Source organism: Falco biarmicus, chromosome Z (assembly GCF_023638135.1).
Source record: "Falco biarmicus isolate bFalBia1 chromosome Z, bFalBia1.pri, whole genome shotgun sequence".
In the NCBI taxonomy this organism is placed as follows: domain Eukaryota; kingdom Metazoa; phylum Chordata; class Aves; order Falconiformes; family Falconidae; genus Falco; species Falco biarmicus.
The window spans coordinates 39,388,493-39,412,181 of record NC_079311.1 but is presented as its reverse complement, the minus strand read 5'-3'; the positions used below and the strand labels follow the sequence as shown (position 1 = coordinate 39,412,181).

Sequence of the window (23,689 nt, the reverse complement as noted above, 5' to 3'; positions counted from 1 at the left end):
CAGCCCATTTATATAACTCATTTTAAAATGGTCCATGAAAAAGAAGATGCCACTGCACTAAAAATGAGGGTAGTTTATATTCCCAAATAAAGATCAATTTCAGATTACAGAACTACCAGCAATAGAATGAGAATAGTTACAGGAAAGCTATGCCGAAACAGTCTCGTCCCACTACCAAGAGTACTTCAGAGTATTACTACCCCTATCTGTGAAAGACATTAAGCAGTTGAATAGTGGTGTTAATCAGAAATGAATAAAGACAGTTGTTAGATCACAGGCAGCAGATTAATAATTTATACACTCAGCGACAGCAGAAATCATGTTGATGTTGCTCCCATAAGCAAGTTGATGTATCTGGTAAGCAGAACTGAGGTTTCCCAGGACTATTACATCTCTGTGTGGTGCATTCAGTCAGCGTTGTTTGTAGCAAAATGATAAAATTGGATGTTTCCTTAATGTTACAGTACTGCAGATTAAGTTTAAAGGTGCTGCCAAGCAGGCACAGCAACAGAAATTATACACAGAACAGAAAATAACTAAAAGATATGAAGCATAAAGAGAAACCATCTCAAATGAGAAGGAAAGATGATAGATTCAATGCATGAAAGTCAAGGCATGAGAAGAAATCAAGTACTGTTAAATTATAGTTTCTTATAGATGCACTTCTTTTTGCTGTTGCTGAAGCTCCAAGTTTTGAGCAGCAGGCCCCCACAAAGAAGCTGGAATTTATCCTAGTCTCAGCTTTACTTAAAACTGCCGCTGCTTATTAAACCTCACTGTTAGATATGACTTCAGTTAGCTGACAATCTCTCAGATTGTAAACATATTGACTGCATTCATTACCACACAACTGTCAACCCAGCAGGCCAAAAGACAGGGCAAGCAGTTTCTGGAAAAGCCAAAGTTGCATAATGGAATCAATGTCCAATATCAATGTTTTTGTTTGCAAGACATCACAGGAGGAAGAAAACCTGGAGACAGTTTATAAATAATTTATCAGACAACACTTTAAAAAGCTTCCAACAACTAAGACAGTAAAAAGCAGAATATTTCTGCTGTTTCAACAACATGTCTGAGCTTTATACTGCAGTCATGAATTAATACTCCCAGTCTTTCACTAGGGACATTGGGTTATGTTTAAAAGTTAGACTCAGGTTTTTATTCATACAGAAGAGTGAGGAGAGACTATTTACTGAAATGCTGCAAGTTCATACTGATTAGCTTAAATTGCTATCACTGTTTTGGTGGAAAATACTACCTAAGTAAAATAAAGCTATTAATTAAAATGACTAGAGATTTCTTCATAATGATCACACAAATGTATTAACAGGTGACTTCTTTGCAAGCACTATCCAGGCTGATTGAGTATAACGTATTCTTAAAATGCAGTCAGTTTAGAATTGCTACATTGACTGCTTGATTCCAAAAAAATTTCATGTGACCATCATCAAATTTTGTACTTGTCAGGCAAAGCTAGTGGAGATCATAGATAGCAGGAGTGGGAGGATTTAAATTTTGCAGGCAATTTGATAACATACTTATTTGCATTTCAAGCTCTGATATTTCATGGTGTCCATAATACATGAAATAGAATAAACTTTCTTCAGTAAAATGTATTTTGAATATTTTTTCAATGTCATATATGTTTCACTTATTAGTTATGTGTGCTTGATTGATTTTTGCTTGTTTGCTTTGTAATTCTGACTGTAAAATCATTTAAAGAAACATAAATAAAAACCAGCAAGCAAATACATAATGGTGATCTTAAACAGGAAAACTTGGTGAAAACTATCTTCAGATGCTGAGTAGATGAAATAACAGCTAAGTCAGCGAGTCCAAAATTTGAAATTAAGTCACTTTTAACTTCTTAAACTTTTCTTAAGTTTTTTAAGCATTTCTATTTAAAAAAGAATTATTATTTAGCTCTCTGAGCTCTTCTAAATAGACAGAGCATCCTATAAAGTTTAAATACAATTCACACTTATAATTGCAATGTTCTTACAAAAATTTCAAATCAAGCTTCTAAAGTTTATGGTACTATGTCACACTGAGACACTAAAAGTTAGAATGCATATCGGCTAGAGATGTCTAGAAATTATATGTTTCACATAAATATAGGTGAGAAATACATTTTCAAAGCACACAAAAACACAGAACTAGATTTTTTGGTAACAGTTTTAAATATTAAATTACTACTCTTCAGAGGGAACAAGTAATATGTTCTGTCTTCAGTCCATATGTTTCAATTGAAAGATATATCTTGGAGAAAAAATGCATGCAAACATGAGAGGATCCCTCACTCCTTTTCCGCCTGATATCCAGGAGATGAAAAAAGATGCATTTTACGCAGTGGCATGACCTTAACATTTTCAAAAGATACTAGAATTCTCCCTTTCCATGATATCAGCATATTCGACTTTTATATTTGTAGAAGGAAGAAGAAGATAAATTGGAGGAAATTTGAAAAACTTCCTTCTATAGTCTCATACACAAAAGCCTAGGGCTTACATTTTGTTGTGTTGAAAGACTAAAAGTATTTCACAATATATTCATAACACACTGACTGTTGTCAGTTTAGATGAGTCCCAGCTGTAATTAGGGCTTGTCTAAGCGTTGCCAGTTGTCCTTAACAGTAGATAGCATGGCGACTTCTAAGACTGTACATACTATATATATACTGCGTGTATGTGTTTAACTTGTGGATATGGTCCTGGGAACTGACTCTAGGTGGCCCTCCTTGAGCAAGGGCACTAGACCAGGTGACCTCTAAACATCCCTTCCAACCTCAGCCACTCATTGATTTGTGATTCTGCAGTTCTAAGGCTGTGCAAATTCATACAGTTTGCTGCTGATGTGATTCAGATGCTGAAAACATCTATTTCAATAGATACTCTAGGTGCATGGATTACTGAGTTTCCTGAAAAGAAGTACAAACACATATAATATTTTGGGGAAAAAAACCCAACAAATAAACCCAACAACCAAAAAACCAAAACCCCACTTCTTGTAGGTGAGACCTAGCCCTTCAAAGCACACGGCAGTCTGTATCTACAAAGGGGCATCTTCTCCCATGAACTTAATCTCTTTTTACTGTTACCATGACAGAATGGGTCAAAAGGATCCATCCTTATTAAGTCATCCACCATGATCACTACCCTTGAACTAAAAAAGGGCAGATCTAAATCCTGGAATATAAAATTCCGAAAATTATTTTAAGGGAGTTATTTAATTAAGAACACTAGAAAAGATAAAACAAAGTTAATACATCTTTTAAACAGTTATAAAAATGTGGCTCTGGCTGCTTTCAAACAGTAAGGGAATCATAAACCATAATTCTCTTTAATAAATGTTTTTATTCATCCCTATATCACAAAACTCAGTGTTTCCTTTTTTAAGTGGCCTCACTGCAGATGCAAAGACTGACCGTCACTTGATCCTAGGTTTCCCTTAGCTTAGAGTGCTCTTTTTCAAAACATACTAAAGGCCACTCTTCAGAAGAATGGCAAGTTGCATTTTGGTACAGTCCATGGTAATGTTTAAGCAAAGAATGATTTCAGAAAATCTGTAGAACTCACAAATAACTGCCCCATGCCTATTTACTCCTAGCATTCAAAACTAAATATTATATGGCTTAGCGCAATTGACTGATTGGACTTTTTTAGCTTTCTAGAGAAAACTACATTTCTGTGCAATCTCATCAAATCACAAAAAAATGTAGAAAGTCCTGCTTGCCTGTGTCTTCCATTCTCTTCTTCTTTGATCTAAATATTTTTTATGCTTTCTAGCTTGATCACTGCTGAAATTGGGGAGTTGGAGAGGTAGGGTTTATTGTTTTTTCAGGGTTTTCACTTAGTCTATGGGACAGTTAATAGCCAAAAGATATGAAATACCTAGAAAGCACATTCTTGAAACCCTTTGCTTGGTGTAGATTTTGAACATCTAACCATAACTTTAGTTTGGAGTCCATACATAAAATGGAGGTTCAGTGGGATATCTTAAGCAGTAGGTTCATTTATGGCCGCAGAGAAGTTTTCAAGCAGATATTCTGCCAAGAGTGAATTCTAGTCAAAGAAGTCCAGTGGTGTTTACGACATAATTAGGAAGAAAGAATACATAGGGAAAGAGTTTAGAGAAAACCAGAGACTTGCACTCAGAGGCCTGCTCTCTGCTTAGTAGGAAAGAATGCCAAGAAATTAAATTGAGCAGTTTCAGAGTTTCTGGTGGACAAGTCAAGCAATTTCATTTAGTTTTTCAAAAGACACAAGACAATGAGATGTTTACTTCCACATTATTTGGACTACTTAGAATGGATTTTCAAAGCAAAGTCTGTTATCAGCAGCTCTGTGTCAGTGAGTTAAGATTTAAGTAGACTACATAACTTAATCTTTCTTTAAGTATGTCAGAGAATTTCCATGATTTTTTTCTCTTAAAACAATTATAATTTGATAATAATCCACATTTTAACTATTGCTTTTTTTAGTGAATACTTATATTGAACAATGGATTTTAATGTTATCAATGCTTTTTGTCAAGAACTCAAAATATGCTCTTTAAGTGTTCAAAAACATTCAGTGATGAACTTCTGCTGATATCTATGCAGTAATTTGTGTTCTTTTAAGGAGATATTTCCTCACTAATTCCTTAATTAAAATTTAAAAATCCCTGGAAGGCAGACCAACAGGAGCTCTGTTAATAATAATCCCTGTTAATTTCAAAGACTTACAAGAGAAATTAACTTTGAAAGCACTTAATTCTTCAAACAAAGATCATTATGAACTGACATTTCTGTTTTTCTGCTTCAAAGATCTATTTAAAGTAGTTCAGGCTCTTTAGCAGCAAAATGCCATAACCTTGATAGCAATAAATACCTTCAGTAGCCAGTAAAATAAAATGCGCTATGTAGCATAATACAATTTCTCTGCTTTACTTACCTGGCTTATCTAACAGCCTTGACTTTTTGCAGTGGTAAGCAAGCTGCTGTTCACAGTGCTCTGCATGGTTAATTGTGGCCTGAAGCTGGTCTAGGCTGGCAGAGTACTTGAAAGACACAGTGTGGGGGTTCTCTCGATTAGCACTTTTGACTCTGGTTAGGTTGGTGTTGTTATGCTGTATAATTGTCCACGTTGTATCTTTCAAAACAGATGTGAAAAGTGATAAAGAATGAGAAGTAGTTGCAAAAATTGGTAATGAAAGGAGAATGCATGATGAAATCAACCAAAGTTTAAGATGACTTCTTTAATCACAAAAAATGCTTTTGTGCATATGAAACAGAGACATAAATCACTGAACAAAAATGAAAACAATTAATCATTGTCTCTATTCATAAGTATATTATCATACCATGACTGTAATGGGTATTCAGCTTGTTATGATTATTGAATAAGGAAACAGTGATGACACCCAAATAATTGTCTCTTGATTAAGATATGGTTTATATGGTAAATTTCTATGAAAGAATAGAAAGAAATAATACTATTTTTACTTTTCCCAGGCTTAAATTATTTATAAAATATCACTAAATCCTATCCTAGTATCTAGCTACATTATATAGATCACTATAATTTGAATTAATCATTTTGTGTGACGAAATGGCCTAAAGCATTTTTTCTATTATACCAAGAAGCAAAAGTAGCTTGCAAATACTGTATTTACTATAAAAATCAGATTGCATGAAACTGAGTTATTCTAGCCATCTAAAATCAAATATTAGTCATTATTTGAAGTAATATTCAAAACCTGTATTTAGGCAAGGATGAAGAATCATAGCTTCTGAAGTTCAATACAAAGTTGCTTCCAGACACATGATGTAATATTAATTTATGCAACACAATAGTATGCCTACTTGAATTGGTACTGTAACATGATGAAGTGCTAGTTCGCAACTGAGAGCTTTTCTCTAAAAGACGTACGGTTCTTAAGTTGACTTTTAGCTCAGATAGTGCTGGGTAAGGCAGCTGCGTACTTCAATGTGATGTGTAGACAGGCCTTGTGATTCATGTAAACTGAGGACATGCAAAATATTGCCAAAATGTTTATTCAAGAAGCAATTCAACTGTGTCTGTAAGATTTTTTTTTCATTAATCACTAGTAAATACTCAATACTCCAAATACTATTTCTAGAAAAATATGTTCCAAAGTTATGTTCTTGTAACAAAAGAGCAGAAAAGACTTGCATATAAATATACATATAACTTAAATGCTTTATTAATAAACAATATATTGCATGTTTATAAAAGGTTTGTGCTACGATGTACGGTCTACTGTGAAACAGACTTTCTCCAGCTTGGAGCTATGTTGCTTACACTAAGCAGCAAAATGGTTCAATAGCTTTCCAGTTATACTGAAACTTCACAAATATTCTTCTTTTAACTTCCTACAGCAATTATGGAAAACATTTTTAGTTGTAAAAAAATTACTACAATGCAAAACTACACAGATCAAGAACTAAACCTGAAGTTACAATACTTATATGAAGGCATTACTTTAAAAAACTACATGAGGCCATAGGCTAAGTACTATGTGTTTACTTTGAGACTAGGAAAATTATTTTCCTGTACACTGAGACACAGGAAGGATGAAAGTGGCTAGCATCATAGCACAGGAATGCATCCGTCTCTGTAGCCTATAGCTTGCATACAAGGAAATGTAACATCAGACTCTCTGCTCGGGGGTAAGAGGTTACTCCTTCCATGTTCTTTGAAATAAAAATTGCCCTGAATATTGGTGGCTGATAAAGGCTTATATGATTCTGCTGTTTTATACTTTTGTCATCCCCTCTCACCTATGAATAGGAAAGTACAAAGCTTACTGTTTCAGCTTCCACTTGCAGAGCTTGTAATAGTCTGACCACCCATGACTAAAATCCACTTCAAGGTAGGGGTGGGCAGGCTCCCAGTTAAAACCAGTCTAGGTTAGTTAAGAGGAGTTTCAATTTCTTGTTAACTGTATTCTTGCATCTTAATGGCCAGTGTAATTTGGATAGATATGGGAAATACTATTTTTTCTAACTTGCAGTATTGATGACAGTATTTCTGGTGTTCTAACCATAGTATTTCTAACTATTTAACAGAGTGGTATTTTATTTTATTAGCTTCCTACAGGCCACACACGGTTGATATTATAAGGTATTTATAAAGAAGAAAGAACTTATGGTCACTTAAAGGACAAGTATTCATTAGAAAACCTGAAAGAAATATCAAGGTTAGGTGTTTATTCAAAAATATTATATTAAAAGCATCTATTTATGCAACTTTTTATCATTGATTACCAGGTTTCAGTCAAATTATAACATTTTATTAAGTACATGCTTACAGTGTCAAAAAGCAGGTGGCTGAAAATACAGCAAATTTACATTTGTTTTTGTACATGCACATACACACAGACACAAGTATATCTAAAGACTATGCTGAACATAAAAATTAAGGCAAACCGGTCAGCTATCATATTCATTGTGACACTCCCAAATATAAAAACAAAAAGAAAAGCATAGTCACTGCATAGTTCGGTCATCTTAACTGGCAGTGTGGACTGTAGGCTTTTCCTTCCAAAACTGACCTCCAAGAACAAAACCAGGGAAAGGCATCTCTCTCCCAGCTGCCTGAAAATAGAGCCCATGAACATCAAAGACAGGGCAATGCTGTAAGAAATGTGGGCGTCTGACTTCCCTGCCTCTGGTGGGAAAAGGGAATACCAGTCATGAGGAAACTGGGAACAAAACAAATACAGAAGATTCATCCTGTCAGGCCCTGCCTTGAGAAGAACTGATCAATGATGTTTGCTTAATGTGGTGAATAAGGAGTGACTGAGGAAAACACTAACAGCTGTTCATGGGTACACAAGGATAAATCAGACACTACACTGTACCCTGGAGTGTTATACACACTTTTAAAAATTGCCATCTTTCTGCCGTGATTCTTTGGTCTCTTTTAGTCTCATAGGATACTAGGATATTTCTTTTTAAGGGTCTGTGCCAATCTGAAGTGTGCCCACCTTGAGCTAGCACAATTCACTGTAGAAGTCAAAGTCAGGAGCTGACAAGGTGAGAGTACTTAAATTGCACAGACTGATTGAAATTATAATTCTATTATTTCACCACATAAAATAAGAATTCTTTAGATTGCTGTGAAAATCAACCAACACCATGGACAGAGAGAGTCCTGTCAGTTTCTCAAGAAACACATGTGACCACAAACTGTTTAGAAACCAACATCAAAAGCTTGTGAAAAGATTTCTAAGTCAAGTTCTCAACATTTAGGACTAGGACATACCTCAACCAAATTCAAATGCAGCTTATTCATGTAGTCTTTTAACAGTTCTAACTGTGTAAAAATATGTTTTTGTCACATAAAACAATAAAGTGTTTCCATCATTTTGACAGAAAAGCAATTCAAATAAAGAGAAGGTAAGTAAAAAAAAAAAAAAAGGAAACAGCCACACATAAAACAATAATGAATTTCAAAATTACATTTAAACATAAGCTTCATTGAAAGGACATATACAAACAGGCATACATAAATATCAACTGGTTTGTTAAAAAGCAGACTGACAACAGACTTTCATGTCTAAAACTTATGGTGATATAAATGGTCAGATACAAAGAAGTGGGTGCAGAAGAGGAGGCAAGGTGCCTGAAGGTGAAGCTGCGAGGGTTCCACTGGTTGCATTTGCATTCTCCAAAAGAAGTACTTGCACTTAGAAAAATGAAGTTTAATGTCTATATTCCTCATAACAAAGACCAGTTGTAAATTGCAATTTTTCAGAAAGCTATAGGGAAAAATTGCGAATTTTCTCATAAAACATTAACTTATCTCTCATTTCTTTAAATATTCTCAAGAGGTTGTAACTTCAATGAAAACAAAGTTGCTCCCCAAAAAATAACTGGTATGACATTGTCTCCATAAGGAACACATGTCTGATTTATGAAAAACACAACAGGAATGCAGTGTTAGCTTCACAGCCTGAATCCTGTTATTATTTTAATTTCTCTGCCTAATTTCTCTGCCAGTATTCTGAGCTAAGGAGTCACCTTCATTTTGTTGTGCATGTATACATTAAGCTTAAGAGCTACAGAAGCTTCTTACATGATAATTCATGTTGCAATATAATGAGCATGCATACAGACCCAGCTGTAAGTAAAGGAAGTTTATCACCTCACCTGTCATATTACAGTATACAAGAAATGGTCCCAAGGGGCCACTTCCATCTGAATCAATATTGTAAAAGCCTGAAGTGTTCCCTCTGTGCTTATAGGCTTCACATGATTGCTCATAGATGGCTGTAAAAGAACACATTCCATCAGAAATGTAATGGCATAATTTACATTTTATTCAGAGAATTAAAAAAAATAGTGCATGAAGCCTGTAAATGGGGAACAGAAGTTGTGTGTGTTCAATGATAAGGAATATAGAAGAAATCACATAACCAAAACTATACTTTCATTTGAATTTACAAAGTGTACTGGGTTTTATTTATCAGGGAGATTCCAAGGGGCATTTTCAAACATTTTCTTCTGTATTTCAGGCTGGAAAATTCATGGAGGAAGCTGTGAAATGTGGGTGAGTAAGTGGTTGTGAAATTTGCCAAGTGATGTGAATACAAAGGGTATTACTTAAACCCTGGTAATCAGAGTTTGAGAAAACAAACACTACCTCCCTCAACCTGATCAGATTTTTGTTGTTGTTTTTATTCATGTAAGAGAAAGTAGGCACTGTTTCTAGGTGTTCTGATTGTCTCCTGGCATTTTTTGTCTCTTATATTTCTTATTTTTTTCCCCTTTTTAAATAGAAAGGCAAATGGCTTGTCAGAGACTCCAGTAAAAGAACTAAACAAGCAAACTCAAAATGCAGATTCTTACTCCCATTTCATGTATACTTTATATCGTTCAAGGCCTGAAGAAAAGTCTGTGATGACTTTATGATCAAAAACATGAGAAAAAGGACTTATGAGTCTACCTCTGTACTTAGACAGGAAACACTGATGATAATGTCACAGCTAGACCGCATTAACCTAACTTCTCATTTAACCACTCTATTGCTATTGAGCAGCCATACTGTTCTGGTCTTTCTTTTCAAAAGTAAAATGTGTGCTCTATCAGCTATTATCAAAACTTGAAAACACTCTGCCAAAAGAGCTGTTAGATTTAAAAAAAAAAAAAAAAAAAAAAGTTATGAGTGCTATACAAATAAAACATAACTCCACAATAACTATTAACAGTCTAGAAGATTTTGATCTATAAAAATTCAGTTTATTGGATTTTTTTTTAAAAAAAGCTATAAAGTACTAGTACAGTAATCCAAAAGAGGTGCTGTTTTTAAGAAAGAAGGTAAGTTTTGCAAGAGTGTGATCTTTGCATTTTTTGCCTAATGGTTACTGCCATTATGTGGCAACAACTATCAAAAAGATTCACTTAGATTGTTTACTCTATGAAATAGTCAGAAAGCACAGTTTTTGTAATTTTCAAATGGAATTTTATGTTTCCTTACAGTAAATAATCTTAGTTAAATTTAAACATGACAAAAGAGATTCAATCACTCATTAATAGTTCTATGAACATGGTAGCTTGTATACTAATATTTTCAGATCAGTAACTTATTTCTAAGTTTATAATGAATAACATTTTTTTGAGAATTCAAGGGATTTTTATTTTTTTTAAATTATACAGGTGTGATAATATGGCCAAAAATTATCCTAGGTTCTTGATTTGAATTCAGTATTAAAATAACTAAAATCCACTACTAGGCGTCTTTTATTTGATAGCCATAGATACTACATTTTATTAATCATAAACATCTTGGAAGGCTTTTGTATGTATTTTTTACAACTACTAAGAATTCAATCACTCATCATATTATTACATTTCTTACAGTGTCCCAATCACTAGGAAACCACAACTTTCACCTCTCCTCATAGACATAATCAGTTGATTCAACACACACTTTTTCAAATTATAATGAATGAAATCACCATCTTTACTTTGGGCTTTTCATAGATCTATATTATACAGTGTGGTATTCAAAAGCATCTGTACTATTGGCATCCTTTCTTTGTTACACAAATGTTCTTAAAATTGTTATTTATGCCACTGTGTTCTTTACAATTAAGGCATTACTGGAGAGGTCATCACTGTTTTTGACTCTGTACAACTGAGATTTAATAGACAGTCTTCTAAAATCAGTGATTTCTTAAGAAATTCCAGGTGTGTAGACATACATCCTTTTTAGAAAATCTGCCAACAAGGACTGTACAGATTTTATAAGAATAATTTATAAAGACAGAATTATTTATCTGACCATTAGGGCAGTCTTTGTAATTTTCTTAAATTATCTGTGAAGTTTCATAATGAAGCCCAGAGTAATGATTTTTTCTGCTTCCCAGAACATGCTTAAAGCAGTATAAATGTGGAGCATCTCCTGTGAAATTAGTTACCTTAGTTTCAACTTTTTTTTTTTTTTTTTAATTTCTCCTTGTCTACTTCTGATTCAGCAAACCACATCAACATGTGTTTAGGGCTTAGGATGTGATTACCTTTGAACATGAGTAGAGCCTCATTGTCTCATAAATAAATAAATTAATATTTTTTGTGATGAATAAAAATGAATTAAATACATTTCTAAAATATTTGCTGATCCAGAAAGTGGAAGTATATGGATGGACCAGGATGTTACTGACCATCTTGTGTAAATTATGAAAAATGTGTGTGCTGGTTTTGGCTGGGATAATTTCTTCTCATAGTAGCTCGTATGCGATTATGTTTTGGATTTGTGCTGGAAAGTGTTGATAATGCAGAGATGTCTTGGATATTGCTGAGCAAAAATTGTCTAAACAAAGTCAAGGCCTTTTCTGCTTCTTACCCTGCCCCACCTGCGAATAGGTTGGGAGTGTACAAGAAGTTAGAGGGGACGCAACTGGGACAGCTGACCACAACTGACCAAAGGGATATCCCATATCGTATGACATCATACTCGGCATATAAAGCTGAGGGAAGAAGAAAGGAAGGGGGGATGTTTGTAGTAGTGGCGTTTGTCCTCCCAAGTAAGGGTTACATATGACAGAGCCCTGCTTTCCTAGACATGGCTGATCAGACTAGTCAATGAACTCCTTGTTTTGCTTTGCTTGCATGCATGGCTTTAGCTTTACCTATTGAACTGTTTCTGTCTCAGACCACAAGTTTTCTTACTTTTACACATCTGATTCTTTTTCCCATGCCACTGGGAAGAAGTGCGTGAGTGGCTGTGGGTACTTAGCTGGCAGCTGAGGTTAAACCATGACTATGTGAAACAGCCACAGGTAAACATGAGAACTTTCAATAGGTTTTTGCTGTTATGTATTTTAAATTCCCAAGGCCTTTCTTTGAACCAACTTATGAATATTTACATGACTGAAAAATCTTCTAATATGAATTATCAGTACAAATGTATGGTTTTGTGGTGAAAAAATTCAATCAGAAATAAAAACATAGCCAGGAAACATCTCAGACTTACGATAATGGCAAGTTGCTCCCTTGTAACCAGTATTGACACAGTTGCAGTAGAAGTTGTTCCAGGATTGTGAGCACTCACCACCATGTTCACAGTAATTAGGCAAACACCTAAAATGAAAAAGAAAGCACATTTTCACTCTTTTTTTCCATTCATTTACGTCAGTTATACTTACCAAGAGAAGCAAAATCATGGGAGAGAAATATAAAAGCATCAAAGAAGTCTTCAATCTCTCTTGGGAGATGTCAATATAATTACTAGAAAATTAAGATAATTTCCCTCCATCTTCCCCACTATTCCTATTGCATATAATAAATATATTAATTATGCAAGAAGCCTGTGAGAACAGAAATAAAGTTTAAGAATGATAAATGTTACTTTAACTATCTGCAATTCACTATAGATTGATAAACTGATGGAAGATTTAAGTGCTGATAATTGACTGGCAAGTTTTGCAACCAATAGGATGTCTTCAATAAGATGTGTCACAACAAAGCAGCATCACAACACATTTCTTTGTGTCCTTCTAAAGCCAATAGATTTTTTTTTAAAAAAAGAATCACATAACAAATAAAACTAACTATAGTACTTGAGAACTAATTCATTTTCTAAAAGCATGGTTACTTCCTGTCCTAGAAAGAGTAAAATGTTCAGTGTGCCAGTTCCATCACAGGAGACAACTACCAGTAGTCAGTTTTCATTCTGGTGATATAAGCAGAAACCTGAAGAATTTTGATAGCCGCCTTCTGAATTTACAATTGCTGACTACAAAGAAAATTTGGTTGTAACTGCTTAATGGTTAAGACTGCAGCCCTATACCTGAGTATAAAAGATTGCAAGAGATGTAGAAAAGAAAAATTAACTTTTTTTATAAACAGAGCTGAAAATATACTGAAATTGAGTAGCACAGTTTAACCAATTACTTACTAGCTTTTCACCTTAGAAATTAGTTAACATTCTACTTGCAGTGAGTGTATGTGATACAGCTCAGAAGGTACAAAAAGGTTTTATTGTTGATATTAACCACAGAAGAAAGAAAACAGACCCATAAATATTCACAGTACCTTAAAATACCTTTTAATTAATTCAAGAAATCTTAGGAGGGTATTAAATTACAATTGTAGTAGGTCCAGTACTTCACAGATCTACCCTATAAATAATGCAGGGCCTTTGTATATTCACTCCTACTGACTCTGAGGTAATTTTGTCTTCCTTTCATATTAATAAACAAGGATAAGCAGAGGTTTACAGATAAAGGCAGAAAAAAAAAATAAAAGCAATAAAACGTAGTTAAAGTGCTTAAAGTTATATAGGTCACTTGTTTTAAAGGAAATAATTGACATTTTTGCTAGTAAAAGAGTGATCTTGTATTGATTATATCACTCTCAGTATGTATTTATAAGGTAAGTCTAGATGATATATGTCTCAATGAGCTCTGGTCTGGAACATAAAAATGAACTTTAGGAACAGGGTTTACAATTACTTTGATATTAAATATATTGAAGGAATTTATAAATAAGCATAGTAATTCTTAGGATAAATGTTTAATTTTGCTTTCTATGGGTATGACTTTTCATCAGTTATTATAAATATACATCTCCTCTCACATAACTGCTGTTCAGGACTATCAGTGCATCCTCTGACAGTTTCTCTGCTTGCATGTATTTAAATCATAGTTTTTCTTGTCTTATTCCTTTTTGATAAAGACATTATTATGCCAAAATTGTAAGTGATTTACATGGTTTCCACTCGTATTGACTCCCTGTCTGTATTAATTAATCTTCCTAATAGTGTTCACAAGATGAAAAGTTAGATGAAGTTGATAATGCTTGAATCAACTTTAATAGAAGTGAAAACAATTTAGACAATAATTTAAATCTTTTAACATTAGATTTTACATCTTTCTTCTGTTTCAGAACGTATAATAAAAATTAATCCCTAGCTACATCAAAGTGACACAATAATTACACTATATGCTCTGACCCTACCCAAAGCAATATTTAGAATAGTGTTTCCTCTGAACTAATCTTCTTACAAAAATATTTGTATTTCTAATACTTTTGGATTCATCACCATGTTTGCTTAAACCAGAAAAAAACCAGCTGATTAAACATTTACTGTATAGTACTTGGTAATACGTTTTTAAGTGTATGACATTTGAAAATATATATGATTTAAAACTAAGGCAGCAGGCTAATAATAATCATAAGCTAACACTCAAAGAAGAACACAGATCCAGAACATGAATATACTTTTGATAAAGAAGGAAAAGAAAGAGTCTGGAAAAGAGTCATATGACTGGAAAGAGTCATAATAATTTAAACATAAGAGGAGGAATTGGAAATTTTATTGAAGTAAGAAAATTTAAAATAAGAAAATGGTAGGGAATTTTTTAATTTAAAAAGAACAGGTTAATAAATTATATCCTAATGAATAGATGAATGATAAACCAACCATCTGTCAATAAGGATTGTAAAACTGATAAATATATATGTGAAATTTCTGTGTGTGTATATATATATATATATATATATGTATATGAGATAAAGAATGGACTCAATAGAATTATTTTCAGTTCATTTACTATTGCATATCAATTCTGATCACTATGTAAAACAGTAATTCTTATTTTTATTCATTCATTTTAAACATGTAAAACTATTACAATTAATGGTCTATTTTTTCTACTACAAAAATATCATTAACCCCAGAATTTGGGTCATGCATTACTGTTTGGAATTGCAGATGCAAAGATTCCCATAAAGACTCCGAGACAAACAAATGGTTTGTTTGCCCTCTGCTGTAAAGGTGTGTCCAGCTTCAGCTGGGACAGAGTTAATTTTCTTCTCAGTAGCTGGTGCATTGCTGTGCTTTATATTTGGTGTGAGAACAACGCTGACGGCACATGGATGGTTTTGGTTGTTGCTGGGTGATGTTTATACTAAATCAAGGACTTTTCAGTTTCTCAGGCCCTGCCAGTGAGAGCGCTGGAGTGGCATGGGACATTGGGAGGGGGCACAGCCAGGACAGGTCATCCAATCTAGCTGAGGAGGTATTCCATAACATGGGGTGTCATGCTTCATATATAAACTTGGGGGAGGGTGAGGTGGGTGGGGTGGTTTGTCCAAGGCCTGCTGATCATTTCTGAGGGACAGGATGGGCATCAGTCAGTAGGTGCTGAGCAATTGTATTGTGCATCACTTCTTTTCTCCCTTCCCTTTGGATTTCATTTCTCTCCCCCTCTCCCTCCTTTTCGTTATAACTGTTATTGTTATTATTATTATTGTTCTTTATTTTTTATTTTATTTCAATTTTTATATTGTTCTTGTCTCAACCCTTGAGCTTTACATTCCTTTCCAATTTTTCTTCCCATCTTTCTGGGTGAGGTGGGAGTGAGCGAGTGGCTGTGTGGCACTTAATTACTGGCTGGGGTTAAATCACAACACGGTGATATCTGCCATCAGGAACACAGTGTCAAAAATGCTGATTACTTTAGCTTAAAGCAATCAAAGAGAAATAGAAATCATTATAGCAAAAAAAAAAATTTTCACAAATGTTACAGTGCACAAGATAAACAAGCTACTATTAGAAACTGTTTAATACGTGTAAGCAATTTCAGTGTTGGCAAAGAAGAATGTACCCTATCTTTTGGGATTTAGGGTGAGATGCAGAATTAGTTTAATAAAGAGAATCATGAATTTTGTTCCATATGATAAGCTGCAGATATCAAATGGTATGAGACTGTGTAAGGAAACTGGAAAGAAACAGTCCCTGGAGCCACTAGCATAAGACCAGGAATGCTTTTTAAAAGCAGTCAGTTTTGAAATAAAAGATAATGAGTGTACTAAAATTGATGAAAATAGGTGGATTAAATTTCTATTTTGATAAGTTAGGAAGACATATGCAAAGCATGCTGAAAGCTAAAAACTAAACCTAGCAAAGCTAGTGCAAGAAAGTTGCAGTTCTCAAGATATAAGAAGATATGTATTAAAATGAAGAAATTTTAGAGAAAAAAGAAAACCACCCAATCAAAAAACTTCCATAAAGACTTTTTTTCTTTCTTTGATATCATTTATCATGGTAAATAACACATAATTTTGATGAACTATGAGAGTAACATTAACTAAAAAAAATTAATACGGTGTCAGAAAGTAATAAAAACACTTTGAAAAAATACTATGGCTGGGGAGCTAAGTAGCTTACACAAGTCTATACTGAAAAAAACAAACAAACAAAACAACAGATGGTAGTGGTATTAACCTAAAATAAGGATGGTAACTATCTTCATATGCTATAAAAAATCATCAAGATAAAAATATGAGGAAAGGCTATACATAAACCTAACTCCTTTGATGCGGTGCTTAAAGGCAAAAGAAAACAAAAACCAACCAAACAAACAAACAAAAAGGTAGGGTGCAGTTCTGAATAAACTGACCTTGCAATGAATAAAAGACAAATTTTATGACATCTGGAATACTGCAAATAATACTGGATTTCTATATTCTGAGATTCACAGAGTGACTTTGTACATATTTATACACAGAAATTTATTTTTTAAAACCCACATGTACACACTTACATACTATACCCATTGAAAAGCTGAAAGGAACTGGAATCACTACATGTAAAAATGTACTATCATGCTTTAAAAATTTAGGTAAAACATCTCTGTGTTCATGGAGGAAGAGATGGTTCCTAAATCACAGCTCTGAAATATGCATTTTGAGAGGTACCCAGTTAGACCGTACATTGAAAAATCCATGGAAAATCAGAGACACAAAATGGCATTATATTTTGAACAAATTTGGTGATGTTTTCCACTCATAATCTTGCTTAGATGTCCTTTAATGTGTTTTACTAAAGTGATATGCAGAGTATTTTGTATATTTTGATCTGATTCTGTTCTTGATTCTACCTCCTTACTACAATAAAAAAAGCAAGCATTGTAACAGAAATGGAATAAGTTCCATTCCAGAGTTTAAAAACCAGCAGTGATACAGTGCTTTAGAAGCTGGAAGGAAGTTTTATGAGGTCTATTCAGAGAGCAGATGAAGGGGACAGTGAAAGAAGTTTGGAAAGTGAGAAAATGAGTCAAAAGCAGTAGGGTGTGAGAAAGCTAAAGAGAAACTGACACGCATGCTGCATTCCAAATACAAGTCCCTGACAAGTTATGAGCTAAAGTTTTGACTGAGTCCAAACCCTGTTTTGTCACACTTTTATCACACTTAATGCCTACTGCAAAGTCAGGATTAATTCAGTAAGGGATAGATTAGCACAAAGAATAATATATATGCAACCCTGTATGTTCTTAAGACATGATAGATGTAGAAAGATTAGCGAGAATATACATTGCAACCTGATTGAAAGGATCATGTTGTAAGCAGATTTAGCCTCCTTTTGGAGGTTTCTTTCTGTAACCTTTTATGAACAATTAAGTAAAGATCTAGTATTATTTTTGTCTTTGATCTACAAGACGCTGTGACTTTCTTCAAAATAATAACCTGGATAGAAGTATACTGTGTTATCTCTGTGAATGGAAGGCAGGTCACTGAAATATGTCAGTGTGACTGAACCTGACATTGGCTATGGTCTTGAAGCAGATTTCTGCTTACAATGTTTTCTCCAAAGAGAGCAATTTTTTAATGTCTTATAATTCAAAGGCCAGACTTTTTTAGATCAAAAGGCAACTGTTGAGGACTAGAAATTTAGGGGGTGGGGGAAAAGTGTTTCCAAGCAAAATTTTACCCTGCCTGTTGTGTCATTTCGGTACAGTTTTCAGCTTAGTCCAAGGCAATCATTTCTGGATTTAATCAGAATTTGCACAGATGCCTGTGACTTCATTCTCCAGAGTCTACAGCAGAAACCTTTTTCTTCCATTTACCATTTGTGTGTCCCTCCCTTTCTTCTCAGCAGCCTCTGTCATTCTACAACACTCCTTTTGGCTCATCCTCTGCCTTCTCAATGAATTCCAACAACATCTGTCCATCAAACATTTTGATCTCTCAGGAAAGGTATATAGTCTTTCCTCCCTGCAGAGGGAGCCACTCCAACTAGTCAGTCTCAGATAAATGCTAATTCTATCTATTGCAAGTTATGATATTAGTTGTGACCACAGCCTGGGAATGATTGCTTACTCCCTGTGCTGAGTACTATCTACTGTGTTTCTGGATTGATAGAATACAAGAAGCAGTAACAACTTATAAAGGATGTAGCATTTCAAAGGGTGAATGGGACTACAAGTCACAGGAGGTGGATTTTATATATAGTTTTATTTGAAAAAAAAATAAAATATTTAAAAGTGGTCAGAAATGTCAAATAATTTTAACCAAAATTACTTGGATTTTATTTGCAGTGCATGGAAATCTAATTGTTGTGCTGTGTATACTGTGTTTATTCTGGAGTTTTGAGTTGTCACAAAAGAAGAAGCATGTCATTTGCTAAGTGTTCTGTTCTTTGTCATCAAGTCAGTATTGGAAACAAAACATTCAAATGAGCAAATAAATGAGTAAATATTATTTTCTTACCTGTCTATTATGCCACATAAATCTATCTGAAGGTCACTGAAATTGCCAAAAAGATTTTGCTGAACTGAGATCATATCCACTGCTTTGTTACCAATAGAAATGAGTCGCATGCATCCTTGAAAGCCACCAAATGAGGTATTACATTCAGAAATATTTCCACTGCTAGGGCAGCCTGAAAGAAGCATAAAACCTGGAGCTGAAAAAAATATTGAAAAATTTATATATTCCAAAATTAGACTGAACTTTCAAAATCTCCAGGTGTTGTAAACTTTGTGGGTAGAAGAATTTAGCCAGAAGCTCTTCTCATTAGGAGCGGTGGAGCAACTGTAAAGAAATAATTATGTGCAGTCTTAATGTATTTAAAGCATATGCAGAAGCATCACTAAAAATTTGGGTAAAGGATAACCCAAGCAGCCGTTCCAAAGCAATGAGTGGAAACAAGATGTGAACAGATTGACTGACTGACTTTAGTCACAAAATGTTAGGTTACAATGCAATGTGCACATGATTTGGACAAGTTTTAAGTCACAACTGAAGTCCAATTAATCAAAAGTTAGTTTCTAAGAAGTGATTTTAATTTATCAAGCTCTCCAGAAGATTCTGGAAAGTACTGAAGACAATTTCTTAATGGAGGTCATTAATGATTCAACTAGGGGAGATTCTCTGTTGGACCTGCTATCTGTAGACAAGGAAGAGATCGTTGAAAATGTGAAGGTCAAGGGCAGCAAACACAAGACTGTGAATTTTGTGATCCACAGAGAAGAGAACAAGGAAAAAATGGGATTACAATCATAGACTCCAGAAAAGTCAGTGTTGGTCTTTTCAGGGCCTGTTTTGAGGATCCTGTTGGAAACTGCCTTGGAGAGCAAAAGAGTTGGATATTTTTTCAACAAAAATCTCTTTGGAGCATAAGAAAAGTCCAGAGCAATACCAAAATAGTTAAGAAAGTGTGTCAGAAGGCCTGAAAACTTAAACATAGAGTTCCTGAGTGAGTGCAAACACAAAAAGAAAGTGCACAAATGGTGGAAATGGACATGCAATTTGGAGGGCAATACAAAGATATTACTTGTATATCTAAGAATGCAATTAGGAAATCCAGACTTCAGGTGGAGTTAAAACTGTCAAGGAAGGCGAAATACAACAAAAAGGTTTCTATAGGTACAGCAGCAGCAAAAGAAAAGCTAAGGAGATTATGGGTGCACTACTCCATGGGGCAGGGGATTTAGTGGCAAGGGTCTTGGGAAGAACTGATTTGTGCAAGGCGTTTTTTCTTGTCTTCACTGGTAAAACTAATTGTTAGGTTTCCCACGTCCTAGCAGACTATGAAGAAGGTAAGCAGTACCCACAATAAAGGAAGAAAGAGTCCAAGGGGCACCTGAGGGTGCTGCAAGAGATGGCCAGTGTCATTGCAACAATTGCCATTGTCATTGTGAAGCCATTATCATTCTAATAATCAATTAAAATTGTCAATTTGATGAGTTTCTTGATGACTTAATAGGGAGGATGTTATACCCATCTTCAAGAAAGGCAAGAAAGAGGGCACAGGAAACTAGAGGCCAGTCAGTCTTACCGCAGTCCCTGGCAAGTTCATGGAGCAAATCCTCTTAGAAGCCATTTCTAAACATATGAAGGACAAGAAGGTAACTGGGTAACTTTAGCTTCAGGGCTAAAACATGCCTGACCAAGCTCTTTGTTTTCTTTGCTGAGGTGATGGACACTGTGGACAAAGGGAGAGCAGTGATTATTCATACCTTGGCTTTAACAAAGCCCCTCACAGTTTTTTATAGCCTCCTTGTCACCAGATTGATGAGATATGGGTGGGATAAGTGGACAATTGATGATGAAAAGTGCAGCTGATGGTTAGTGAACAGAGGGTTCTTCAGAGATCAATACTAAGAGCTATGTGTTTAATGCTTTCATTAATGACCCGTGCGATGGGACAGTGTGCTTTCAGCAAGCCTGTGACTAATACCAAACTAGGGGCGGGGATCAAATATCCGAGGGCAGGGCTGCAACTCAGGGGGACCTGGGAAGCTGGAGAAATAAGCTGACAGAAATACCATGAAGTCAGTAAGTTCAAGGTCTTTGATCTGAGAGGGAGCAAGTCTACACAACTATCCAATCTGGAGGATAGCTGCCTGGATTCATAGCGAAAGGCTATGGTGGCCAACAGGTGGACATGAGCCAGGAATGTGAACTTGCAGTACAGAAGACCAGTGACATTCTGGGCTGCATTATCAAGAGCACAGCCAGTAGATCTGGGGAAGTGGTCCTTCCTTCTGTGTGGCACTTGTGAGACCACACTCGGAGTGCTGAAGTTCTGGACTCCCCAGTACCGGAGAGACATCAATATCTTGGAGTGAGTCCAGTGGAGGCCGCCAGGATGGTCAGGGAGCTGAATGCACAAGGTCTATGAGAAAGGGCTGAGAGCTCGGTCTGTTCAGTCTTGAGAAGGTAAAGCTAGCTGATAAAATGATACAGAGAAGGTGAAGAAGTGGACGGTGGTGGTACAAGAGGCAAAGGACAAAATTTAAAAAAAATGGCAAATTTGGATCAGGAATTAGCAACAAGTGTTTTCACCATGAGAGTGATGAATAGGAGGATAGTTTGCCCAGAAGAGTTTATGAAAATTCCATCCTTGGAGCTGTTCAAGATTTGAGTGGTCACAGCCCTATACATCGTGATCCAATCAGAATTGTTTAGAACAGAGGGCTGGACTAGACAATGTCTGGGTGTCCTACCCAACCTATGAATAATGTTCTGTAAGTGTCTAATATTGTATTTTGTCTATTTTGTTACTGATTCTGAAATGTCTTGTTCACTGCTAATTATTAAAATGTTAATAAATCAATAAATTTCTTTGATTCTGATTTGATTTGTCATGTCTATTGAGCATTTTTTCCCACCAGCAGCTGAACATTGCATGACAAAATATGTTTGGTTTTGTTTTTTGTTTTTTTTTCTTTGGCTTTCTTCCAAAGGATAATATTGCTCTGGAATGGCACACAAGGGCCATTCTTTGATTTTAGTCAAGCAATTTGCATTCTGGTTCACAGCATTCAAAGATCTTCCGGTTCATTATATTAGGAAGTAATGACTTGTAAGACACTGCTCTATTCCACAGGGCTAATGGGTACTTTCTGAAGTCCTGTAAAGACAGTGCAGAGGTTTACTATACAGAAAAGCAAAATAACAGTGTAAACTAGTAAATTGATTCAACTGAATATATAACAACATAAATAGTTGGTTTTTTTTGAGAAATATACAATAGAAAGTGAAATTAAATAAGTGAATAAATTCTCAGTGTGTTCAATTCTTGTGAGGAACCAAACTGTTCAAAACTATTGCTACCTTTCTAAAGAAAATGTTTATTATCTAACTGGTATATTGCTTTAAGAACAACAAATCCATGGACTTGCAAAAGTTTAAATAGAAGCACACGTATACATGTAATACAACAGCACCACACACAGTAACACAAACCAATTAGAAGTCTAACTACATTCCTCACAGCATTCTACAATAAAATGTTAAAATGAATTCTGTCATTTCTGGTGAAAAATCTGACACTCATTTGAGAATGAGATTCTTCCAATGGTGTTCATTAAAAAAAACACCTAACAACTAAAAAAAATCCCAAACACCAGCACCAAAGAAGGCAGAAAAAGTTTGTATTTTTTACACTCAGCTATTTCACAAAACTGTGTCTCAGTTTTTTTTTCTTGATGTCTGTCTTTTAAAAGTTGTCTTCTAGTTCTGTTATGGAAAAAACATTGGCAATATTAGTGACATTGGGTTTCCTTATAACTGCAGTCTGGATATTAAAGATAGGAAGAAAATTTTTAATAATGAAATGTACCCTATGTTCTTATTGCAATATTAAATAATCTTTTTTTTGCCCTTATAGTTGCAATGGGTTATTATTCCAGGAACTGAGATAGGGAGTTTATCTTTTATGATAGCATGACTAGAAATTGTGCTGACATAACGCTTAAGTATTTTCAAGTTTATTACACATTTTCTCAGCTAAGCATACAGATATCTTGCATAATTTGTATTCATTAAAAGAAGGAAACTAACTACCACGTTCTCAGGCTACCTCTTCTGGAAGGCTAATATTTATGTTTTAACAAGCAGCATATAGAAATACGGTAAATATTCATATAAACTTATAAAGAAAGTTGAAACACATTGTTTGCATTTTGACAGTGGTATATAATATAAAATGTTAATACACAATAGGCTAAACTGAGAAACCTTCTATTAGTTTTCCCCAGGTTTGTACAAAATGCACAAACTGCTGATTTCAGCTATGAAGCTGAAATCAGAGAAGCTGAAGGGTGGATATGCAGTTAGTAATTTCAGCGTTCTTGGAATTATTTGCCCCCTCCACATCCCAAAAAAGAAATAGAAATATCCTTGTACAGTTAAACTGAATATGTTGCCTTTTGCAACTGTCCACATCCCTTGTGATCTGTTCACCTGTGCCACCAACCCTGCAATGCTGTGAATCACCTGATCAGAGATGTGGGAACCTGAAGCAACATGGAAGGAAACAGAAAGCCGGGAGGGGGGGCGGAAAGTTTTCTGGCTATTCAGGGCCAATATTCTGTATCTTTCTCTGGTCATCAGCCAGGTCAAGGGATATGTTTAGTAAAGGAGGCTGGATGCCAGGTGTGAAAAGTCATG

At 34.9% G+C, this 23,689-nt stretch overlaps 1 protein-coding gene across 1 annotated transcript in view; it reads right to left on the bottom strand.

Moving 5' to 3' along the window:
• CNTNAP4 (contactin associated protein family member 4) overlaps nt 1-23,689 on the bottom strand; it is a 261,580-nt gene that overhangs the window by 49,390 nt on the left and 188,501 nt on the right. The window contains exons 10-13 of the mRNA XM_056325765.1: nt 19,001-19,172; nt 12,480-12,586; nt 9,155-9,274; nt 4,932-5,129 (exon numbers count right to left, since the gene is read on the bottom strand). Coding sequence (XP_056181740.1) covers nt 4,932-5,129; nt 9,155-9,274; nt 12,480-12,586; nt 19,001-19,172 — 597 coding nt within the window. The remainder of the gene's footprint in view (nt 1-4,931; nt 5,130-9,154; nt 9,275-12,479; nt 12,587-19,000; nt 19,173-23,689) is intronic.